At 44.7% G+C, this 21,033-nt stretch overlaps 1 protein-coding gene across 7 annotated transcripts in view; it reads right to left on the bottom strand.

Moving 5' to 3' along the window:
• Positions 1-18,887: 18,887 nt before the first annotated feature.
• The window catches only part of ACADSB (acyl-CoA dehydrogenase short/branched chain), a 56,620-nt gene continuing 54,474 nt past the window's right edge, over positions 18,888-21,033 (bottom strand). For 6 of the 7 annotated variants that reach the window (XM_049855428.1, XM_049855429.1, XM_049855433.1 and 3 more), the window contains one exon: positions 18,893-20,848. In XM_049855428.1, coding sequence (XP_049711385.1) covers positions 20,778-20,848 — 71 coding nt within the window. In that variant the 3' untranslated portion in view covers positions 18,893-20,777. Of the gene's footprint in view, positions 20,849-21,033 lie in introns of all 7 variants that reach the window. The other variant, XM_049855430.1, reaches the window with a different exon arrangement.

Genomic DNA, 21,033 nt, shown 5'->3' with positions numbered 1-21,033 from the left:
AAAAAAGCATTCTTTATCTGAAATTCAAATTTAACTGGGCATCTTGCATTTTATCTGGCAATTGTATTTGGGATCTGAGTCTCTGCTGCCTGTGGAGCTGCCACATGAGCCCCAAACTGTCCACCTTCGGACTTGTTGTACATCACAGAAAAGACACTTCTATCTTATTTAAGCCACTATAATTTCGAGTCTCTATAATTTTAATTCTCTTATACCAGGGTAGGCCCTGGTGGTACAGTAGTCAAGAGCTTGGCTGCTAACCGAAAGGTTGGTAGTTCCAATCCACCAGCTGCTCTTTGGAAACCCTATGGGGCAGTTCTACTCTGTCCTATAGGTTCGCTATGAGTCAGAATCGACTCGGCAGCAATGGGTTTGGTTTGGTTTATTACCAGTAGCCAAATGAGATTCCTAACTGGTAAAGCCTTCCCTAAAGGATCCTGAAGGAGCCCTGGTAGTGCAATGGTTAAGCTACAGGCTGTTAACCGAAAGGTTTGTGATGTAAACCCACCAGCCGCTATGTGGGAGAAAGATGTGGCAGTCTGCTTCTGTAAACAGTATAGCCTTGGAAATCCTATGGGGCAGTTCTACTCTGTCCTACAGGGTTGCTATGAGTCGAAATCGACTTAGCGGCAATAGGTTTAAAGGATTCTGACTGAGTTTACGGGAAGGGGCATTTCCACCGGGTTACTTTCTCCTGGGCGATTGACTAACACGTAGGGCCTACAGATACATTAGGGGTGGCCGGAACAGGAGCGGTCCCCATGCCCTGATGGACTGCGTTCCTGCGTGAAGGTGGAGGTGTGGGATGCTTCTTCAACCTGCTGATCCAGTCAACAACTCTTTACGGAGTTGCTGCTATGTGCTGGGTCCTGTGCTGGCCAAGGGGGTCCAGAGATGAACAAAGGTGTCCATCACTGTCCCCTGGGCCTTACAGTTTACTAGGAGACACAGACGTTGAGAGCTGCAGAATAAATCTTTGCTTCTGTTGAGAGAGTTGTTGTTTTGTTTTTTTATTTTCATTATCATTACTTCCATTCTTATGTATTTTCAAAAATAGAATCTTTCCCTCAAATTCACTGTAAACTCAAAAGAAATTTGGGAGGTGACTTTGCAGCCAATTTGACCTGAGAAAGCAACCTGATCTTGGTCGGATTCCGAGGAAGTGTGACTCTGGATCAGGGTCCAATCTGGAGCAGACCCTGGGCCTGGGTCACCTACAGTGGAGATCCCCTTCCCACCTCAATACTTGATGGGAAAGCGAGTGCAGACGAGGGAGAGGTGAGAGTAAGTGCACCTGGAAGTTTAGGTCAGGGCTTGTTTTTGTGCCAAGAACTTTCTTATGTAGTAAAACCCGCGAAAGCAGGAATCTGTGAAAGGCGGAAATCTGCCAGAGAAAGGAAATGCAAGTATTTTCCACTAAAACGAGTGATAGAAAAGTGGTAGGACTGCATCCTGTCAAAAGCAGAGAGCTTGCGAGACCTGGAAAACCAAGATAGTCCCATCAAATTTCGGCTCTCACAGGTTTCACTGCATATCATCTCACGCACCTTCTGAGGAGAAAACCGAGGCAACATGACCTGCCTGGTACCACTGCCCAGGGTTTCTGGGTCTGAACCTGGGCTCGTCCTCCAAATGCCAACTCACTGAACTGTTTCTGACCACAGCACCTCATTTCTCAAAATCAACAGCTCGTGCCCCATTTTAAAGCCCTCATAGCCCTCTGCCCTGGGAGATGGTCAGTTCTGGGGAAAATCTGCCTATTTTCCCTTCTGTGATGGCAACTGAAGACATCCTTGAACCCCGAGAATGGCCACGATGTTGACCTGGTTCCCCTTCAATGCCATTCCCAGAGATGACCAAGGAGGAAGAGGGCTTGCTCAGGGTGGGGTTGGGGCCTAGGGAAAAGTGTTGATCTCGAACACGGCCCTGTGGGTAGGACAGAGCGTTTGGGAAAGGAGATCAGGAGCCGGTGGTCCAGGCCAGGGAGAGGCAGCACCGAGCTGAATGGGCAGGCACGCACAGGAGACCATGGTTGGCAAAGGGGCTCAGATACCTTGGGTGATGACCAGAGGTGACAGGGACAAGCAGCTATGGTGGAGTCTGTTTCCCTGTCCCCTGGAGGGCCCAGAGTGGCTTCTCCTCTCCCCGTTGCAGGGAGAAGGTTGGGACCAGGGCGCCTTCTGAGTCCCCACAGGGTGGACAGAGCACCACTTGGAGCCAGAGGCATATACTCGACTCCGCAGGAAAGGCAGTGTGGCTGCTCCAGCCTCCTCTGCTGGAACATCGCGTCTAGCATTAGAAGCACAGTCCAGCTTCCTTAGCCCGAAACCCACCGCTTTGCAGATGGTAGCTGGGCTGGCATTCTCGGGGACTCCCTGGCATTTTTAGAGTATTCTAGAAGGTCAGGGCTGGAAGTTTCCCTAGCCATGATCTGGTCCACACACCTTTTTAACTGCTGGAGAAGCCAAGCCCTTGGGAAGGCAGCCCTGGAACTGGGTGTTAGAGGACCTCAAGGACCGTGGGGGGTGACCACGGATTTACTGATGGGGCCACAGAAGATGAGCATCTGGCCTGAGTGGCTCCACACACCGAATAGACTAAGCAGCGGAGTGGCCAGACCTCTACCAGCGAGTCCAGTAGTCCTCCCTCGACCCCTTGCTCCTTTTGGGGTCCCCTCACCCCAGCCCCCCATAAATGAAGCTCCCCCAAAGGCAGAAGCGGCCTGGATGAGCCCCGCAGATATTTCATTCCCTGGCTGTGGCTCTTACCGGTGAGTGAGCCTCCTCTGAGTGTTTGGAGCATTACCCTTCATGGACTCAAAGGTTAGGTGCCGATTCCACCTTGCCACGGTAATGAAGAGCACAGAAGACAGATGGTGGCGGTTCACGCACGGTATGCTAATTCTCCTAACCAGTGGACCAGGAAATGGCTGGTCATTTGTGCCGCCGTCAAGACACGGAGATGCCGCCTGCCAGGAGGCTGATCCTCCCTGTCTTGAACACTGTCCCCCAGTTGAGGATCCTCAGAGCGACCATGCCAGGCAGTTCCCAGAGTAGCAGGGTGCCCTGAGGATGGGACGGCTGGAGGATCTGCTTCCAGGAAGCCCTGTGTCTGCTCTGTCCTGGTTCCAGCACCTGCTGGGTGCCTTGGGCCCATCCCAGCACCTCCACCTAGGCTTCTACCCCCCTCTCTAGAGTGTGACCAGGACAAAGGGGTGGGTGGGCCACTTCCAGGGCTGAAAGGCGGGTGGAAGGGAACAGAATTGGCCGTTGTGGCCATGATTTATGGCCAAGAGGCATGTACAGACTCTGTAGACCCTCAGCGCCAAGATGCCCCTCTCCATTGCTCACAGGGTGGCAGGTGAGGATAGGCTAGGATGTTGCCTGGTGTTTGCTGAGCTTGGTTTTCAGATTCTGTTAGGCACCTGAGGCCAGGCCTGTGCTGCCTCTTTGGCTGTCATCGGTACCTTTCCATCCAAGCCTTGCAGCTTCAGGACTTGGGACAGGAGCCCACTTTCTGGGCCCTTTCCTTCTGACCACGTCCTTTACCAAGGGGAGGCCACCCAGGCTGGGAAAGCCGTCCCTACCAAGAGGACACAGAGCTGTGGAGCCTGGCCCGACCTGGAGCATGGTGGACAAAGCTAGGGGAGGGAATCTTCTGTGTGTTTCTGTGTGTGTGCACATGTGTAAGTGTGTGTGCCAGTGTGTGCGTGTGTGTAAGGTCATGTGTGTGTCAGTGTGACTGTGTGTGTACGTGTGTGTGTATGTGTATGCGTGCTTGAGTGTGCCCATGCACTGGGGAAGGATATGTAAATGATGGCGCTCCACAGCTCTGAGCCCCCAATATAAGCACGTGAGCATTGTCTCCTGGGGATCTCAAGACATCACCTGGGGTACACGAGGTCCTTGTCACCCTTGGAAAACTGGCGCTGAAAAAGGCCACTTTAAATGGATCAGTTTAAAACAGTTGTTTCCCCCCCTTTCCTAGTAAATGGTAAAAACAAAAGAGGCTTGATTTGGAATTTGTCTTAAAATTATGAAAACAAATGAATCTTATTTTTAAAGCTCAGGATGTCATTGTATTTCTAGTCTTAGACTACACAAAGAAGGAATCAACTGGGGATTTGGGGAGTGTAAGTTTTGCAGCAGAAAATTGCCTGATGGCTCACTCCGTGGGCCATTCTTTGCGGCTGATTTTCACAGCATGGTCTTAGAGAGAGTCATTTTTGCAAAATTATCCAAAGGGTTTGTGCGTTTTTCACACGGGCGGGCGCATCTTAATCCGGGACACTCCAACCATTCTCGTTTACTGTCACCTGCATATCACCCTTGCTCATTTTTTCCCTCAAATCACAAAAGGCCGGATTCTCACTTGTCAGTGGCTTTGCATAGAATTTAAATGGTTCTCCAGCATCATTTTTAAGACCATCAAATCCTGCAAATTTGACACAATTTGCAGCTTCACTTTGCAATCGATTTATCCGGACTTTGTATTGTATCATTGGAAGGTCCAACAATTAGGGGCAGACAATAAAGATGCAATGGGTTGAGCAAAGGCAGACACTAGAGTTTAGCAGACGGGGGCTTCTGCATAAGCACTACCTTATAGACGATCAGTTCTTTAGAGGACAGAATGTTAGGACGACTTTGACTTCCCTCGGAGACAGGTGTGGAGAAGACTTGGGGAGTGAATCCTGCATGCGAGGTGGTTCTCTCTTCAGGAATCCAGAGCCATCTCTCTGCGACAAGAAGCAGTGGAGGTGACGTGCTTCCTCCTGGGGTTCTGTCTAAGCCATATTGGAGAGACTCATCCTAGGAGAGGACATAAGCCTCTGAAAAGAACTCAGGTCAAGTCTAACCTGGAGAGCTCTTATCCCAAAGAACTCAAGATCCAACTGTGACCTCCTTAAATTGGGTTCTGGAAAATTTCTCACCCCTTAGTCAAGAAACAAAACAAAAACCAAACCTATTGTGTTGAACCAATTCCGACTCATTGCGACTCCATAGGACAGAATAGAACTGCCCCTGTGGGTTTCCAAGGAGCAGCTGGTGGATGTGAGCTGCTGACTTTTTGGTTAGTAGCCGAGCTCTTAACCACTGTGCCTGTAGTCTGAGGTGACAATTCCTGTGCCATTTTTCCAAGCGACAACAGGCTGCAGGGCTCAAGGAGGTGATGAAAAGTACTTTGGGGAACCCATTTCACTGAACACCAGTGACCTTAAGTAATGAGAGTAATAGCTAAAATTTGAGTGCGTGCTATTGCCAGGTATTGTTGTAAACATTTCACAAGTCTTACTTTATTTGGAGCCCTGGTGGTGCAGTGGTTAAGAGCACAGCTGCTAATGAGAAGGTTGGCGGTTCGAATCCACCAGCTGCTCCTTGGAATTAGAATTCAAATGGGGCAGTTCTACTCCGTACCATAGGGTCACTATGAGCCGGGACTGACTAGACAGCAACAGGTTTGGTTTTGGTTTTTTGGTTTACCTTATTTAATTCTCGCTACTTAAAAAAAAAAGTTTTTTCTTTTTTTTTTTACCCTTTTAGTGTTACCCCATTTTGTACTTGAGGAAATAAAGACGTAGAAAGATATTTTTCCAGGTCACGTGAGTGCTAAATTGTGAGTTGAGATTTGAACCCAGGCAGCCTGACTCTGGGTCTCATACTCATAGCTACCAGCCTACTGGAAATGAAATTGGCTTTTTCCTCTGGCTTGGAATAATAACGGGGAGGAGAATTTAGATGTCATAACAGAGGCACAGCCAGGACCATCCAGCCCCACTGCCACATCTGATACAAGAAGAAATGGAGGCCCAGGGAGGTTAAATAATTGGCCCAGTGCAGCCCCACCAAATCAACAGCAAAGTGCAATTAAAATCCAGGGTCTCCTAAACCCTTAACAAGTGTACTTTCCGTTGCATCATAAAATCCATTTAGAAAGCTGTATGTCTGAGTCAAGAAACTGGTTTTGAAGAAAAGCTGCTCAGTTGGGTTGCCCATGTTCAGTGCACTTTCCCTCACCATTGAGCTCCTTTATAGCCACCAAAAAGTCACTTTTTGGGGGGGCTCATCATCCCTCCAGATCTTGTGCCGCTCATTTGCATATGAAAGGGGAAGTTCATAAAAGCCCTTTCTTATTTTCTAACACGGGTTCAAATCAGGGGCCATTATCACCCTATAGAAAGACCCAAATGGCATATGGATCATTCTGGAGAAGGGGGTGAGCGCCTTTTAAGAGAATTGTTTTAGTTTGTACAGGAAATTAATCACAGGGATGAGCTTTGTGGAGCGAGGAGAAAATCTAATCTGTCCTTTGTTCGAATCTGCCTTGCTCCAATTCCTAGCAATTGAGGACAACATGCTCTTTTGTTCAGGAGACACTTGTTACATGCGTAATTAGAAACTGCAGTAGCTGTGTTTAAAGAAAAACTGTTTTCCAATGTAATGTGTGATCTTGATAATAGTATTTTCATCAAAGGTAGCAATTACATTCATTAAGCTGGGACTGGCGTGGCAGCAAGGAAATTAAGTGGGAAGTGAATAAAAAGCTCCCCCCCCCCTTTTTTTTTTATCTCCTTTTCTTTATAAATTGGAATGCACCATGGTGAGCTGTAACTGGGAAATACATAGTGAATATAAAAAAATAAAGTCCTCCTTAACCTTTCTGAATAATGACCCTGCAGATATCCTAGGGACGGCAACTATAGATGTACTTTTCAAATTAAAGGGCTTTATTCTACCTTAATTTCCTATGCAAGTTTTAAACGAGCTCAACATATGATTCGGGCCTTTAAAGGCTGCAGGGATCTTTAGGATTAATTCACTGTGCTTTTCACACATAAACCGTTTTGTGCTCTCAGAAAAACCACAACAAGGCATAAATCAACCAGTGTAGGAGAGAAACAAGGCCAGTTGCCTATTTTTAATTACCCCTTATTTATTTATTTATTCATTTAGGCTCCTTTATACTTTAATTTTGAGGATGTTGTAAAGGAAATCCACACACTGAGGTGGAAAAATAGCACAGGAACATAGACCCACAGATTCTTGAACCTCACTGTATTACTATGAGAAATTCTAGAAAAGAGTATGTGTGTGTGTGTACACATATATGTTGTTATTGCTGTTGTGTGCCATTGAGTTCCTTCCAACTCATAGCAACCCTATGGGACAGAGTGGAACTGCCCTATAGAGTTTTCTAGGCTGTAATCTTTACAGGAGTAGATTTCCAGGTCTTCTTCCTACAGAGCTGCAAGGTGGGTTCAACCACCAACCTTTTGGTTAGCAGCCCAGCTCTTAACTACTGGGCTGCCAGGGCTCCCCTTATACATCCAAAAACCTAAACCCAGTGCCATCGAGTCGATTCCGACTCATAGCGACCCTATAGGACAGAGTAGAACTGCCCCATAGAGTTTCCAAGGAGTGCGTGGCAGATTTGAACTGCCAACCCTTTGGTTAGCAGCCGTAGCACTTAGCCATTATGCCACCATGGCTTCCTCCCTTATACATTAAAATATATATATATATATATATACGTAGTCTATACCATATATAGGTATACAGATGTTCATTCCGAAACCATTGCTGTCGAGGCGATCCTGACTCACAGCGGCTCTATGGGACAGAGTAGAACTACTCCATAGCATTTCCAAAGCTGCAATCTTTACGGAAGCAGGCTGCCACATCTTTCTCCTGCGGAGCAGATGGTGGGTTTGAACTGCTGGCCTTTTGGTTAGCAGCTAGGCGTAATCACTGCGCTGCCAGGGCTCTTACATATAGTCTGTACGATATATACCACACACACACACACACACACACACACAACCAGTTGCCGTCAACTCCAACTCTTGGCAGCTTCATGTATGTCAGAGTAGAACTGTGCTCCACGGGGTTTTCAATGGCTGATTTTTCAGAAGTAGATCACCAGGCCATTCTTCCGCGTCACCTCTGGATAGACTGGAACCTCCAATCTTTCAGTTAGCAGCCAAGTGCATTGTTTGCACCACCCAGGGACTCCAGTGCATGTATGTGTGTGTGTATCCTCCAGGCAGAAGCTCTGTGTTTTTCCCCCTGGATTAAAAGCCCTGTTTTAAAGATGTCCTTGTAATGCCTCAAAGGGCTTGATGGATCCAATTTCATTCAACAGCACAATGAGAGACAGACATTCCTGGACAAAAGCAGATGGAAACATGCCACCTCCAATCAGCACCCTCACATCGGCCAATGGTTGACCTGAAAAGCTTTGTGAGAAAATGAAACCAGTCCACAAAAATCAATTGGGGGCCCCTATTTCTTGTGCTTGGACACGCACGGCTCTGCAGCAAGAATCATTATCCCCAGATTGATTGACCCAAATGTCATGCAGATCCTCTGGAGTGGGACGCCAAAGCGCTTGCACAGGCGTTGCATTTTCTGCCGGCTGCACAGCTAGAAGCGGCCGTGGCCTTGATGGCCGGCCTCTAGCCAAGAGGGCCGGGCATTTTACCCTTGGCTAAGGGAGTGGTCATAATTTGAGAAGAAGTGGGATTTTAGAAGTTTTTCAACTTTAGTTTTTTTTAACCTGCTCTTAACAGTTGGTCTGACTTTATGAGTCAAGAACACGGGGCTGGTTTCCTGGGCTGCCATAACAAAGTACCACACACTGGGAAGAAGAATCAATGTACCGCGGCTGCCAGGAGAACAAACAAATCAGTCTTAGAAGAAACACAACTAGAATGCTCCTTAGGAGTGACAATGGTAAGACTTTGGCTTGCTTACTTTGGACATGTCGTCAGAAAAGACCAATCGCCAGAAAAGGGGTTGGTAGAGGATCAGTGCAAACAAGGGAAACCCTCAGTGAGAGGGCCGACACAACAGCCACAACAATGGGCCCAAACATCAGGGATCAGGAAGACGGCACGGGAGCAACCAACACTGCGTTCTGTAGACGTAAGGTCCCTGTGAGCTGGAGCCGACTTGATGGCACCTAATGACATATGAACAGAATTTTTTTTATTTTTATTTTTATTGTGCTTTAAGTGAAAGTTTACAAATCAAGTCAGTCTCTCACACAAAAACTTATATACACCTTGCCACATACTTCCAACTGCTTTCCTCCTAATGAGACAGCCCGCTCCCTCCCTCCACTCTCTCTTTTCGTGTCCATTTCACCAGCTTCTAACCCCCTGCACCCTCTCATCTCCCCTCCAGGCAGGAGATGCCAACATAGCCTCAAGTGTCCACCTGATCCAAGAAGCTCACTCCTCACCAGCATCCCTCTCTATCCCATTGTCCAGTCCAATCCCTGTCTGAAGAGTTGGCTTTGGGAATGGTTCCTGTCCTGGGCCAACAGAAGGCCTGGGGGCCGTGACCACCGGGGTCCTTCTAGTCTCAGACTATTAAGCCCGGTCTTTTTACGAGAATTTGGGGTCTGCATCCCCACTGCTCTCCTGTTCCCTCGGGGGTTCTCTGTTGTGTTCCCTGTCAGGGCAGTCATCGGTTGTAGCCGGACACCATCTAGTTCTTCAGAACAGAAATTTATTGTCTCAAAGTTCTGGATGCCAGAAATCTGAAATCAGGGTGTCTTCCCCGGCTTCTGGTAGCCTCAGGCATTCTTCGGCTTGCAGCTGCAGCGTAACTCTGTCTTCACATGGCCAACTACCCTCTGTGTCTCTTTTCTTTTATAGGACACTACTCAGATTGTATTAGAGGTCTCCCTACTCTGGTATGACCTCATGTTAACTGACAACATCTTGAAACGACTATTTCCAAACAAGGTCATGTTCACAGGTGCTAGGTTCATGACTTCGAAACACCTTTTTGGGGGACACAATTCAATCCTCAACAAACACTAAATGAATATCCAGGAGACCCAGCTTGTAGCCCCAGGTGATAAGAAGAGCTAATGTTTATCAAGTGACTTACTGTACTGGGGGTTTACACTAACTGATCATTCTTTTAGCACCCTTCCAGGTGGGCACTAGTATGGTCATCATTTCCATTTTACAGTTAAGAAAACGAAACCTTAGAGAGGTCAAGTTACCTGCTCCAGGTGGTACAACTAGGAAGTGGGGGAGCAGACATCCAAACTCCAGCAGTCTGATATTGAAGCCCAGGCTCTTAACCATCTACTGTGTGATCATGGGAGCAAGGGCCCTTGCCTCTCTGGGCCTCAGATGCCCTCTGTGTAGAATATGGGCATAGCTAACAAGACCCTAGTGTCCCAACCAGCCTGACATTCTGATTGTAAGATTTTTCAGACCTTTCAGGCTATCTTGTTTAAGTGGCTAGTTGGGCTCCTTTGAAGCCTCCAGAACAGAGAAAATGGAGCCAGGATCTGAGGGGCACAGGCTGCTGATGATCCCAAGAGTTGGCTACAAGGACAGGGTGGTGGGTATGGGTCTCAGTCTACCAACGTGGGCAAGAAGGAAATAGTGCGTTTTTAGTTTTCAGTTGTGACAAATTTATTGAGTCTCAATGTTTTGGGATATTTTCCCATTAACAATCCCCAATTATCCTCCAGCAAAGCCTTTTTCCCGTTAGGTGGTAACTCTCTTGGCAAGAACATACCTCAGCTCAATATGACCTCCTCAGTCACTTTTGGTGATTTGACAGTTGCAGTTAAGATTTAGCCTTGATCATGGTCAGGCTCATGCCCAGTATGAAGCTCCTCTCCCTGAATCCCAACACTGGCTGGGTCTGTCTGGGGCTCTAGCAGCTAGCACTGCGTGTATGCGGCAGGGAGTACAGGGGCTTGCTCTTCACATACCTCCTCGGCCTTTTCCTTCCTACCTAGGTTGGTGACATTTTAGGGGAAGTGCAGAGGAGGAAGGTGAGCAGAGACCTGTGCTCCCTGCATGGCTGGGCATGGTGTTCCTTTTCTAGTTATGAGTGAGGGTTGGTAATAGCAAGTACTGCAATCAAGGTGACTGGGCCATTGGGGGTCTCTTACAAGGGTGGCTACATCATACTGCTGGCTCCCTGGATCCCCTCTGTACATGCCTCTTTGTCCTCAGTGTAAGTGGTTCCAGTAAGATCATGTTACACAATCCTGTCTACCCCTGAGTCAACTTGCAGGCCTGTGGACACACACAAGACCCTTCTCCCTTAGCTTTTGGACAGGTGGTCTGCTTGTTTTTAAAACTTGGAAACAATATGGACATAAACAGGAAAACATTACACATTACTTATTTGAAGAAGGTTTAATTACTGATCCTAACTGTGGAATTTGTATGAAAGTTATTCTCACCAAATCTACAATGTGAGGAGGTAAGATGAAATCCCTGCAACATCACCCTTTTTATTAATTAAAAATATAATTATTGATCAAAGCAATGAGACCACTGCTGGGCCTCCAACTGTACTCTAGTCCTAGGCCCACAAGCATCAGGGGCTGCCTGGACAATCTTCAAAGGGCACTTGCAGGGAAAGGCTGGATTGGTCTAGGGGATCTCTGTTACATAGACAGGCTGTGATTATCATACAGCCTGTGATGGTCAAGATTCTGTGTCAAGTAGGCTGGGCCATGATTCTCAGTGTTTATATGTGATCACCCCCATGATGGGATCTGCTGTGAGTAGCCAATCAGTTGAAAGAGAGTTTCCTTGGGCATGTAGCCTGAATCTGAATATAAGTGGACCTTCTGGCTTTTGGCCTCTCTGGATCCTGCAGCTGCCTATTTGTCTGACCTCTAGTTCTTGGGACTTGAGCTAGCAGCTTACCTGCTAGTCTTGGGGTTCATCGATCTTCTCAACCTGTGAGCAAGAGTTCTGCTCTCTGACCTGCCGATCTTGGGTTTACCAGCCCCGGCAGCTGCATGAATCAGGAGAAGGCTTGTGGTCTTGCCTGCAGATCTTGGGATTTGTTGATCTTCACAGCTTGTGAGCAAGAGCGCTGCTCTCCTGCCTGCTGACCTTGAGTTTGCCAGATCCTGTGGCTACGTGAATCAGGAGAGGCTTCTATCCTGAACCACGGACTTGAGACATTCCTACCTCTACAATCATGTGAGCTGTTTCCTTGATATAAATCTCTCTATATATATTTATACACTTTACTGGTTTTGCTTCTCTAGAGAGCCCAGCCTAAGACACAACCTTAGGGCAGAAGCCCACAAACTGAGGTTATAAAATGGTAGAGAAACTAGGTGTCAAAAAAAGTTAGAAAAGCATAGGACAATTTCAGAAGAACACGAAAGAGACAGGTCTCAAGAAAAGAGAGAAAAGCCTCAAAACAAACAAGCAAGCAAGCAACCAGCCAACCAACCAACCACAAGAGCATTCTCTTCTCTTGCTGGATATAAACAAGGAAGTTTGAGGATTTTCCTTCAAGAGACAGTCCCCTTTCGGTGCCTGTGGAATATTCTGGTCTTTGCATAATAACAAGCAACTCTTCCCACTGAAGAGCCAGTAGTAAATGGTGCAGTATTTGTTTGGACTCTGATCTTCATAAAAATCTGTATCATTAGTTCAAAATGATCAAGTAAACTTGTCTTGAAATTTTTATTCTTCTAGAAATTTTCCTGGGTTGCTGTAGTACAGCAAAAATTTTAAACCAAAAAATTAGCTGGAATGAGGTAAACACTCGTATAAGCTTAAGGTCAAAAGAAGCATTAACCCAAAGCCAACCACGAACGCCCGCATCAGATAGTGATTTGTCTTGCAAGAACATGATGGTAGATGAACAGAGTCCAAATTTTTTACATAATGTTAAAAAAAAAAAAAAAAGTGAAACAAAAAACTCACCACCTTGTCTTTCTATATCTGGCAACTGTTTCAATATTGGTAGATTTCAGTATGAGTAGATCACAAGACAACGTTCCGCTGCTATTCATAAGGCTTTCACTGGCTAATGCTTTTCAGAAGTGGACTGCCGAGTCCTTCTTCCTAGTCTGTCTTAGTCTGGAAGCTCAGCTGAAACCTGTCCTCCATGGGTGACCCTGCTGGTATCTGAATACCGGTGGCATAGCTTCCAGCATCACAGCAACACGCAAGCTCCCACAGTACGACAAACTGACGGACACGTGGGGGTGTGGAGGCTGGCAAGTCCCAAATCCGTGGGTCGGATGTTAGGCTGGAAGCTTCTCCTGACTTTCTGGTTGCAGAGGCTGACAAATTTCAAGATTGGCAGGTCAGATCAGAGTGCAGGATGCTTGCTTACAGGGCTGCAGCAGCTGAGGAATCCCCAAATCTGCAGATCAGACCCCAGGCTGCTGGCTCATGTGGAACCGGAGGTCAGATAGTGAAGAGTCCCATAAAGAATCCGGAAAAGATTGAAGTTGTCAAGGATTTCATTTTACTTGGATCCACAATCAACAGCCATGGAAGCAGCAGTCAGGAAATCAAAAGATGCACTGCATCGGGCAAATCTGCTGCAAAGGACCTCTTCAAAGTGTTGAAGAGCAAAGATGTCACCCTGAAGACTAAGGTGCGCCTGACCCAAGCCATGGTATTTTCAATCACATCATATGCATGTGAAAGCTGGACAATGAATAAGGAAGTCAGAAGAAGAGTTGACGCCTTCGAATTGTGCTGTTGGCAAAGAATATTGAATATACCACGGACTGACAAAAGAACAAACAAATCTGTCTTTGAAGAAGTGCAGCCAGAATGCTCCTTACAGGCAAGGATGGCGAGACTGCGTCTTACATACTTTGGCCATGTTGTCAGAAGGGATCAGTCCCTGGAGAAGGACATCATGCTTGGCAGAGTACAGGGTCAGTGGAAAAGAGGAAGACCCTCAACGAGGTGGATTGACACAGTGGCTATAACAATGAGCTCAAGCATAACAACGATTGTAAGGATGGCGCAGGACCAGGCAGTGTTTCATTCTGTTGTGTGTAGGGTCACTATGAGTCGAACCGACTTGACGGCACCTAACAACAACAGATCACAAGACTTCTTGCCCACTGGACAAGGGAAGGTTTGTGTCAGTCTCTAAATGCCCTTCATTGCAAAATACACTTAAAATGAGCTTAGCTGCAATAAGCATATCCTTAGCCTTTGTCTACTTGGAAAAATCAATTGGGTTGGAAAGGTGGAGTATTAGTGCAAAGGAACTAAACATACATTATATAGTGATAGGCTTCTGTTATATGATCGAGCGCAAAATGAAGCAAGACGGGAAGGGGCTGTCCACTCAATGTCCATTCAGTCTCCCTACCCCTCTAAGGGTGCAAAGTCTGACAATGTTGCTTATCACAGCCCTGGTATTCTTTGTCATTAGTTTGCATCTCCAAAAGAAAAAATGATTAGATTTTAAAACACCTAAGGTGACTGTGATTTATCAACAATTTCATCAACTCTTCCACTAATAGTTTCATTAAAGCAAGCCCCACCGAGCCTCCTGTTGTGGAGTGGGAGAACTGTGGTGAACACATTGCCCTTTTTTCTGGCTCTGCAGAGCCAGAAAAACAGCTGGTACGTAGCCTCTCACTAGCACGTCTATAGCGAACCAGTCACTTCTGAACTCGGCAGAATGAAGGGGAAGGTGCTCTTCTTGCTCCCACTTCTGTGTCTTTCCCCCATAAGCAGGTGGGTCCTTTAGGGAGCTCTAAGGTTTGCTCAGCTGGTCCTTACCACAGCTGGGACGGGAGAGGAGGAAGCGGCTGGAAGAACATGGACTTTGGTGCTGGACTCATTTTGAGCATTCTTCTCATGCTTTAGAGGGTGAGGAAGACTCCCTGGGGGATTTGTTTTAAATTGTTTTAAGTACATAACAAAACATTTTCTATTTCAACGTTGTCCACAGGTGCGACTTCGGTGAGATTAACTATGCGCATCATGTTGAGCAACCGTCACCACTACCCGTTTCCAGTTTTTTCCATCATCCTTAACAGGAGCTCAGTGCCCCTTGGGCAGATTCCCACACCCCAGACCCCATGATTCTGGCTGGTAGATTAGGAAATCTGCCTTTTTACAGCTCCTTGGGCGATTCCAGGGCAGAAGGTCAAGGAAAAGGCTGCTCCCTTCTCCCTGGCACATTTATCTGTCTTTACACCATCAGTCCCTCTGTAGGACTCCCAGATCGCTATCTTGTACCCAACTCTTCTGCATTTTAGACATCAATTTCCTGCCAAGACAGATCTGGAAATAAAAACCATACCCAATGACTAGGACACTCTGGCAATGGTATTCCACAGTCTGCATTTTTAAGACCCTCTGCAAGTAATTCCACAGCACCGTGGTATTTGAGAGCCACGGTAACAGAGAACAGAAGAGGTACTATGGAACCATCTGGACCCACATCTCCATTTGTCAAAAGAAGGCAAAGGAAAATAGGTAAAAGAAGTAAAGGAAGCAGAGACTTTTGGGAATAGGGGTGTCCAACACTACAGAAGTTGAAAAAGATGAGGTCAGATATCACGGACCACTAATTATGGGTAGAAGATGACTTTTGAGACTACGGTTTAAATTCACTGACAAAAGTGAACACCAGGTAAAACAAGAGTAAGAAGTGGGCTGTGAGGATGAGGGTTCCCTGTAGAGATGGTGACCGCCATCCATCTTTTCAGTCCTGAGCAACAGTGACACGCATGGGCAGTAGGCTTACTGTTTAAGAATGGGGAGACATGAATGTACGGGTAGACTGAGGATGGAGCAGCGAGGAAAGCGGCTACAGAAGAAAGCAAGAGAGAGGTCCATGTTCCTAGGGAAGGCCTTTTCTTCTGCTGTTTTGTGTGATACCCAGACTGATGGGAATATTTCAGTAAAATGTGATTTAGAGGTAATTATTAAAAAATTTTTTTCTTTTTTTATTTAGATGGAGGATCCCTGGTGGCATAGTGGTTACGAGCTCTGCTGCTAACCAAAAGGCTGGCAGTTCAAATCCACCAGCCACTCCTTGGAAAACCTATGGGGCAGTTCTACTCTGTCCTATAGGGTCACTAGGAGTTGGAATCGACCCCACGGTAACAGGTATTTAGACAGAGATTGGCAAACTTTTTCTCAAAGAGCTGGAAAGTAAATGTCTTAGGTTTTGTGGGCTCAGAGGCAAAACTGAGGATATCATGTGCATATTTATATAATCATTTAAAAGTGTAAAAACATTCTTAGGTCTTGGGCCATTAAAAACAAGCAAAGAACAACAAAAAAATAGGTGGTGGACTGAATTTGGCCCATGGACCATAGTGTGTCAACCAGATTTAAACCACAGATCGGTGCTTCTATTTGAGTAGAAGTTACGAACCCCAGCCAAAACCCAGCGCTGTCGAGTCGATTCCGAAAGTTTCCTTTTTTCCTTGAAACAAATGCTTCCTCTCCAAGGACGTTATATCTGAACCCTTCAGGTCAAATCTCACAAAATCGAATCACAACTGAAGCGAACGCTGCTGCTCCTGCTTCCCCCTTGTGTTAGTGTGGTCTTCTTCATCTCTGTGTCTTCACCTTTCCTGGGCTGTTTGGTTTTCGGTGTTCCTTTATAAACCTGGATTTAAAACTTCTGTCTTTGTCCCACCTAAACATCTTTGACTGTTAACGGCTGAGTCTGACAGATTTACACCTTCAATTACCAACCCGTTTGGATATATTCCTACCTTATTTTTTTGTTTTCTATTTACCACCTCTGACCCCGCCCCCACAAATCCTTATGTTAGTTTTTTTCTCTACATTGTGATTTATCTGTATGAGTAATTACAAAACAAACACCCTGTAATCACCACCCAGATTTTTACATGCTTTGCTTGTCATTCTTCCCATTATTTTTCTTAAAAAAAAAAAAAGTGTGTGTGTGTTTTTTCCTTCAGATCAAGAGTCAAACATGGCATACAGAATGTCCCAGGCAAAATTCTAAAGGAGATGAAATTATTTTGGTATTTCCTTCCTGTCTTTTCAATACTTTTTTCACCCCTCTAACTATAACTGCATCTTTCTTATTTCCCTATCCACCCATTCCTCCATCCTTTCTCTCAAAGCACACACATTCCCAGCACACCTGTATGTCTTGTAGGCCCCTGTTCTCAGCTAGCATCTCTGCTTGAAAACAGCTGAAAAGCAACCTTACAGAATCATTGGCTAATAAAGGGATAGCTGGTAGACGCATTTTACTGGAAGACTCCTGAAGATTAACAAGCCGACCCAAGGGAGTGGATCTGTGGGCCTTCATCTGTCAGACTGCCTGAGTTTGAATCCCACTCCTCTCACGTACGAACAAGCGTGTTATTTAACCTCTCCATGCCTCAGTCTCCTTGTCTGTAAAAAATGGGATAATAAGAGCACCTGCCTCATAGGCTTGTTGTGAGTTAAATATGTGTCAAGAGCATAGAACATCTCTTACGGTTATCATTCTACAATGAGTCTAAAGCAACACTTTTGCACAGGGTTGACCTTGGCAGTTTTCTACATAATCTTTTTCTGAGGAGACACTAATGAAAACAGAAGAGACGCCCCATGGCACACATTTAGACAAGGAACTGGTCTCACTCACCTTGGTGGGCTTGCTCAAGGCCCATAGCACATAGTGAGTTCCTAGTAAACGTTGCTGAATGACAAGGGGAAAAAAGGGCCTAAATCACAGTATCTAGATTTCTAAAGTAATACAGGGGGTAACGGGAAGCAAATAAGCTGAGATCTCCTAAGCTTTAGACTACAGTATTGCCGAGTAAAAGTGCAATGATGTAAAATTTCCAAAAGTAATACTGTAAAATACAGGCGTAAACGTCAGTCAGAAAATACCTGCACTGTGAAGATGTGCTCAGAAGAGGTGATCTCTTTGCTAAAGAGCTGTTTTATTTTGCCATTTTAAAAAAAAAAGTGTCCTCTGGGAAAATTCTCTTCAGCATCAAGATTTTTAACTTGGTCTACATTATAAGACCTCTTCTCAGAAAAACAAACAAAATTGGCTTCCATGAGAGGCAGGCTATTGGCTTGGTAAACCCAGGTATTTATGTACCTATCTCGCAGGAAGACTACAGTATTTTCTTACTTCATCTGGATATGTGACAAACACTTTTGCTTTAGCAGAGGAACAAAAATCTCAAGTTAACTTGGCACCCTGTTTTTGCTTCTTCCGCAGAATATTGATTTTTGTAATAACGAATACAGGCTGACATACACCATTAAAACACAATTTTCACTTCATAAAAGATCAGCAAAAGTACATCAACAAGGATGTAACTTGTGCATTTCCCAAACTACATCATAAGCATAAAACCCAGTGATGACGTACAATGATCTTCACATGCAACACACTGACTGCGCCTGAGAAAGCTCCAAAGGTCAGGGTCTTTGGCAGGTGACTCACGTATGTAAGGGACGACACTGATCAATCACAGCACTTCTGAAATGTTGAGTCTTTATCAGTTAAGCCTAAAATGACATCGCCAAGAGGCCTGAAATATAACCAGGATGAAACCCAGGATTCGTTGAACAGAGACAATGTTAAAAAGGAGAAAGGGCACGGGATTAGGAGCTGGGCATACCTGGATTCTTGTCCTATCTTTGTCCCTGGCTGGATGACCTGGGGCACATATTCTGGGCTATGAATCCTGCAGTTTTAAAACAAGAGAGTTGGATGGATGGTTCCCTACAATCTTTCTGGGTTTAACTTTCCATGACTGCAAAATCTGTAACACTGATTCATTTTCGGTACTGTACAATCAAACCTCTTATGATACTAACGTGGCAGTTGAGTCCAGCTCTGCCCAAATGAACATGGTCAAGGGGTTCTTGGCAGGTGCTTTGTGCAGGTTGCTGCCTTCTGAGCCCCATGACAGCACAACCCTCAAATTAACAAACAGTAAAGACGGGCTTCAGGAGGTGGATGGCTCTGCCTTCTACCAGACACAGACACAAGACAGATCATTTTAAAGACCCCAAAGTCATCGTTTTTAAGAAGAAAAACAAAAGGACTACAGGGAAAATTCACTATATCCTCTTTGATAAAAAGGTGAAATATCACAGTGATTCACTAAGAAGGTCAGTGCATGTATTAACTATAATACGTAATATAATTAGGCAAAATAAGGAAAGTTTTCAATGTTCTTTGTGAACATGCACGAAACATACATAAAATTAGAACTCTTACTTATACACAAAAATCAATACTAAATATAAATTCCAGATGTCAATGGGAGGCCCTCCATGGTGCAAACCTGAAGATGAGGTTTACATGTGTTAATGATTCTGTAGAGAGAAGCTGGGATTCTTTTTATGAATGCTGGCTTCTACCCCATTACCTGTAACATCCGCTCTTTCACATACTCACAGAAATTAAAGATGACCAGCCCATTCCCCTTAGGGCATTCCAGCCGTCCCCTACCTTCCTTATCAGGTTACTATGTCTTTTGTTCTGAAAGACTGAATGACTGAGTTTCCTATTTGAAAGTCAAGTAGACTTGATCTCTTTTAATCCAAGGCCTAAATTTGTCTTTATTTCTTCCTAATATTCTAATGTAATTTCCACCTCATTGTATTTATACAATTTTGAATATTGAGCTATGATTTGCATTGCAGAAATGAATCAACTGAACAAACATGAAAGTGCAAAGCAAAATTACTTGAAAAATACCAGGTATTCTTAATAAACATTGTCCTTTTATTAAACTACTAAATTTCTTCCCATTTAACTGTTGTGATTATTTTAAGCAACTGCATGAGCCTTGAAACACTTCTCCACCTCTCTAAACCAGGAACCCTTTTCAGAAAACAAGAAATTCTCACTCTCCTCCACTGAACACTCCCCTTTGGAGGGGCCTTCTGACACGTACCCAGAGGGGTCTGCTCTCCGCACAGAGAATCCCAGATACAGAAGAAAATGGCGTTACTAGCAACATACTCTGTTTAGCTTTGCCTCTATACTTTGTATTAAAAGACTAAATAGAGTTATTTTTGCCTTTAATATTGAATACGCTTTTAATCTTAATATTGAATATGCTTTTTTAAACTCGTTACAATCCTCTCCTGTCCCCCATTTCTTACAAGATTTTAATGCACTCCAATATGGGGCAAGACATCCCCCTCTTGAGAATCACTGAACCAAAACTTAATCTCTGAATTACAATTCAGTATAAAGTTCAATAACTAATTTTGAGGAAACAGTATTCAATTTAAATATAGAAAGATATTATCTTATAGAAAAACAGCGCAGATAGAATACATATTACAATACTGAATACTTTCTCATTATTTAACCAAATTATTGAAACTTCCTACTTGAAAACTAATGGCAAAGACTTGTTTTTAAAGTGACTTGCTGAAACTATTATGAAATGCATCTTCTACACAGTTCATTATAGTAACAAATCACATTGTTTTCCTTCGTTAAAGTGTTTTCTTCAGTTGTACCCTTTCTCCCAAGTATTCTCAGACATTTAGAACTTGAATTTTTAATTTTTCTAAATGAATTTTTATCACTGTCTATTCAGTTTAGCAACTTGGAAGTGAATCTTATAAAATATTAAATAAAAATTACCTCCCATAACAAACATTTTTCTGATTGATACCACAAAATACAGAGATTTAATAGGAATATAAAATAGCCATTCCTATAATATTTCAAATGTCTTTATTCTCCCCAATGCCCACTGAGTGAAACTGCTGTATACTCTGAAGCTAGGCTGATTAATATGAATATGTCCTGAACTTTAAAAATGGCTTTAGAGAAACTATAGATGCATTTCTTCTCAAATTAGAAAATGATTTCCTGGACCTAAGAGACTGAAAGGTAAAACAGAAAACACCTACTCCGAGGACCATCACCAAGTGTTTAAATGAAATCCCTCAGGGCTGAGGAGGTTTACTCTCTCAACAAGGCACATCCTTTAACCCTTTACACCGGTGATGCCAGGGAGGCGCCCCATCCCCATGGATGTCAGTATTCTGCATCGATTCTCTTGGCGATGGTGTTGAGCTGGATATTTGAAGTTCCTTCATATATTGTACCTTAAGCAGAAAGGAGCAAAATGGACAATTAGGAGAGGATCCCTGGTAAGAGTCTATGCAAGAAACAGCTTTGCAAATATTGCCTCCGTGTTTGCTATACAGCTGTTGTTAATAACATCATTCATTGTCCCCTAAACATGGTACTATTTGACAATTTAGAACATGTTAATGAGAATTTAATGCAG

This window comes from Elephas maximus, chromosome 16, assembly GCF_024166365.1.
Source record: "Elephas maximus indicus isolate mEleMax1 chromosome 16, mEleMax1 primary haplotype, whole genome shotgun sequence".
NCBI classification, from domain to species: domain Eukaryota; kingdom Metazoa; phylum Chordata; class Mammalia; order Proboscidea; family Elephantidae; genus Elephas; species Elephas maximus.
This window is presented reverse-complemented; position numbering and strand designations above follow the sequence as displayed.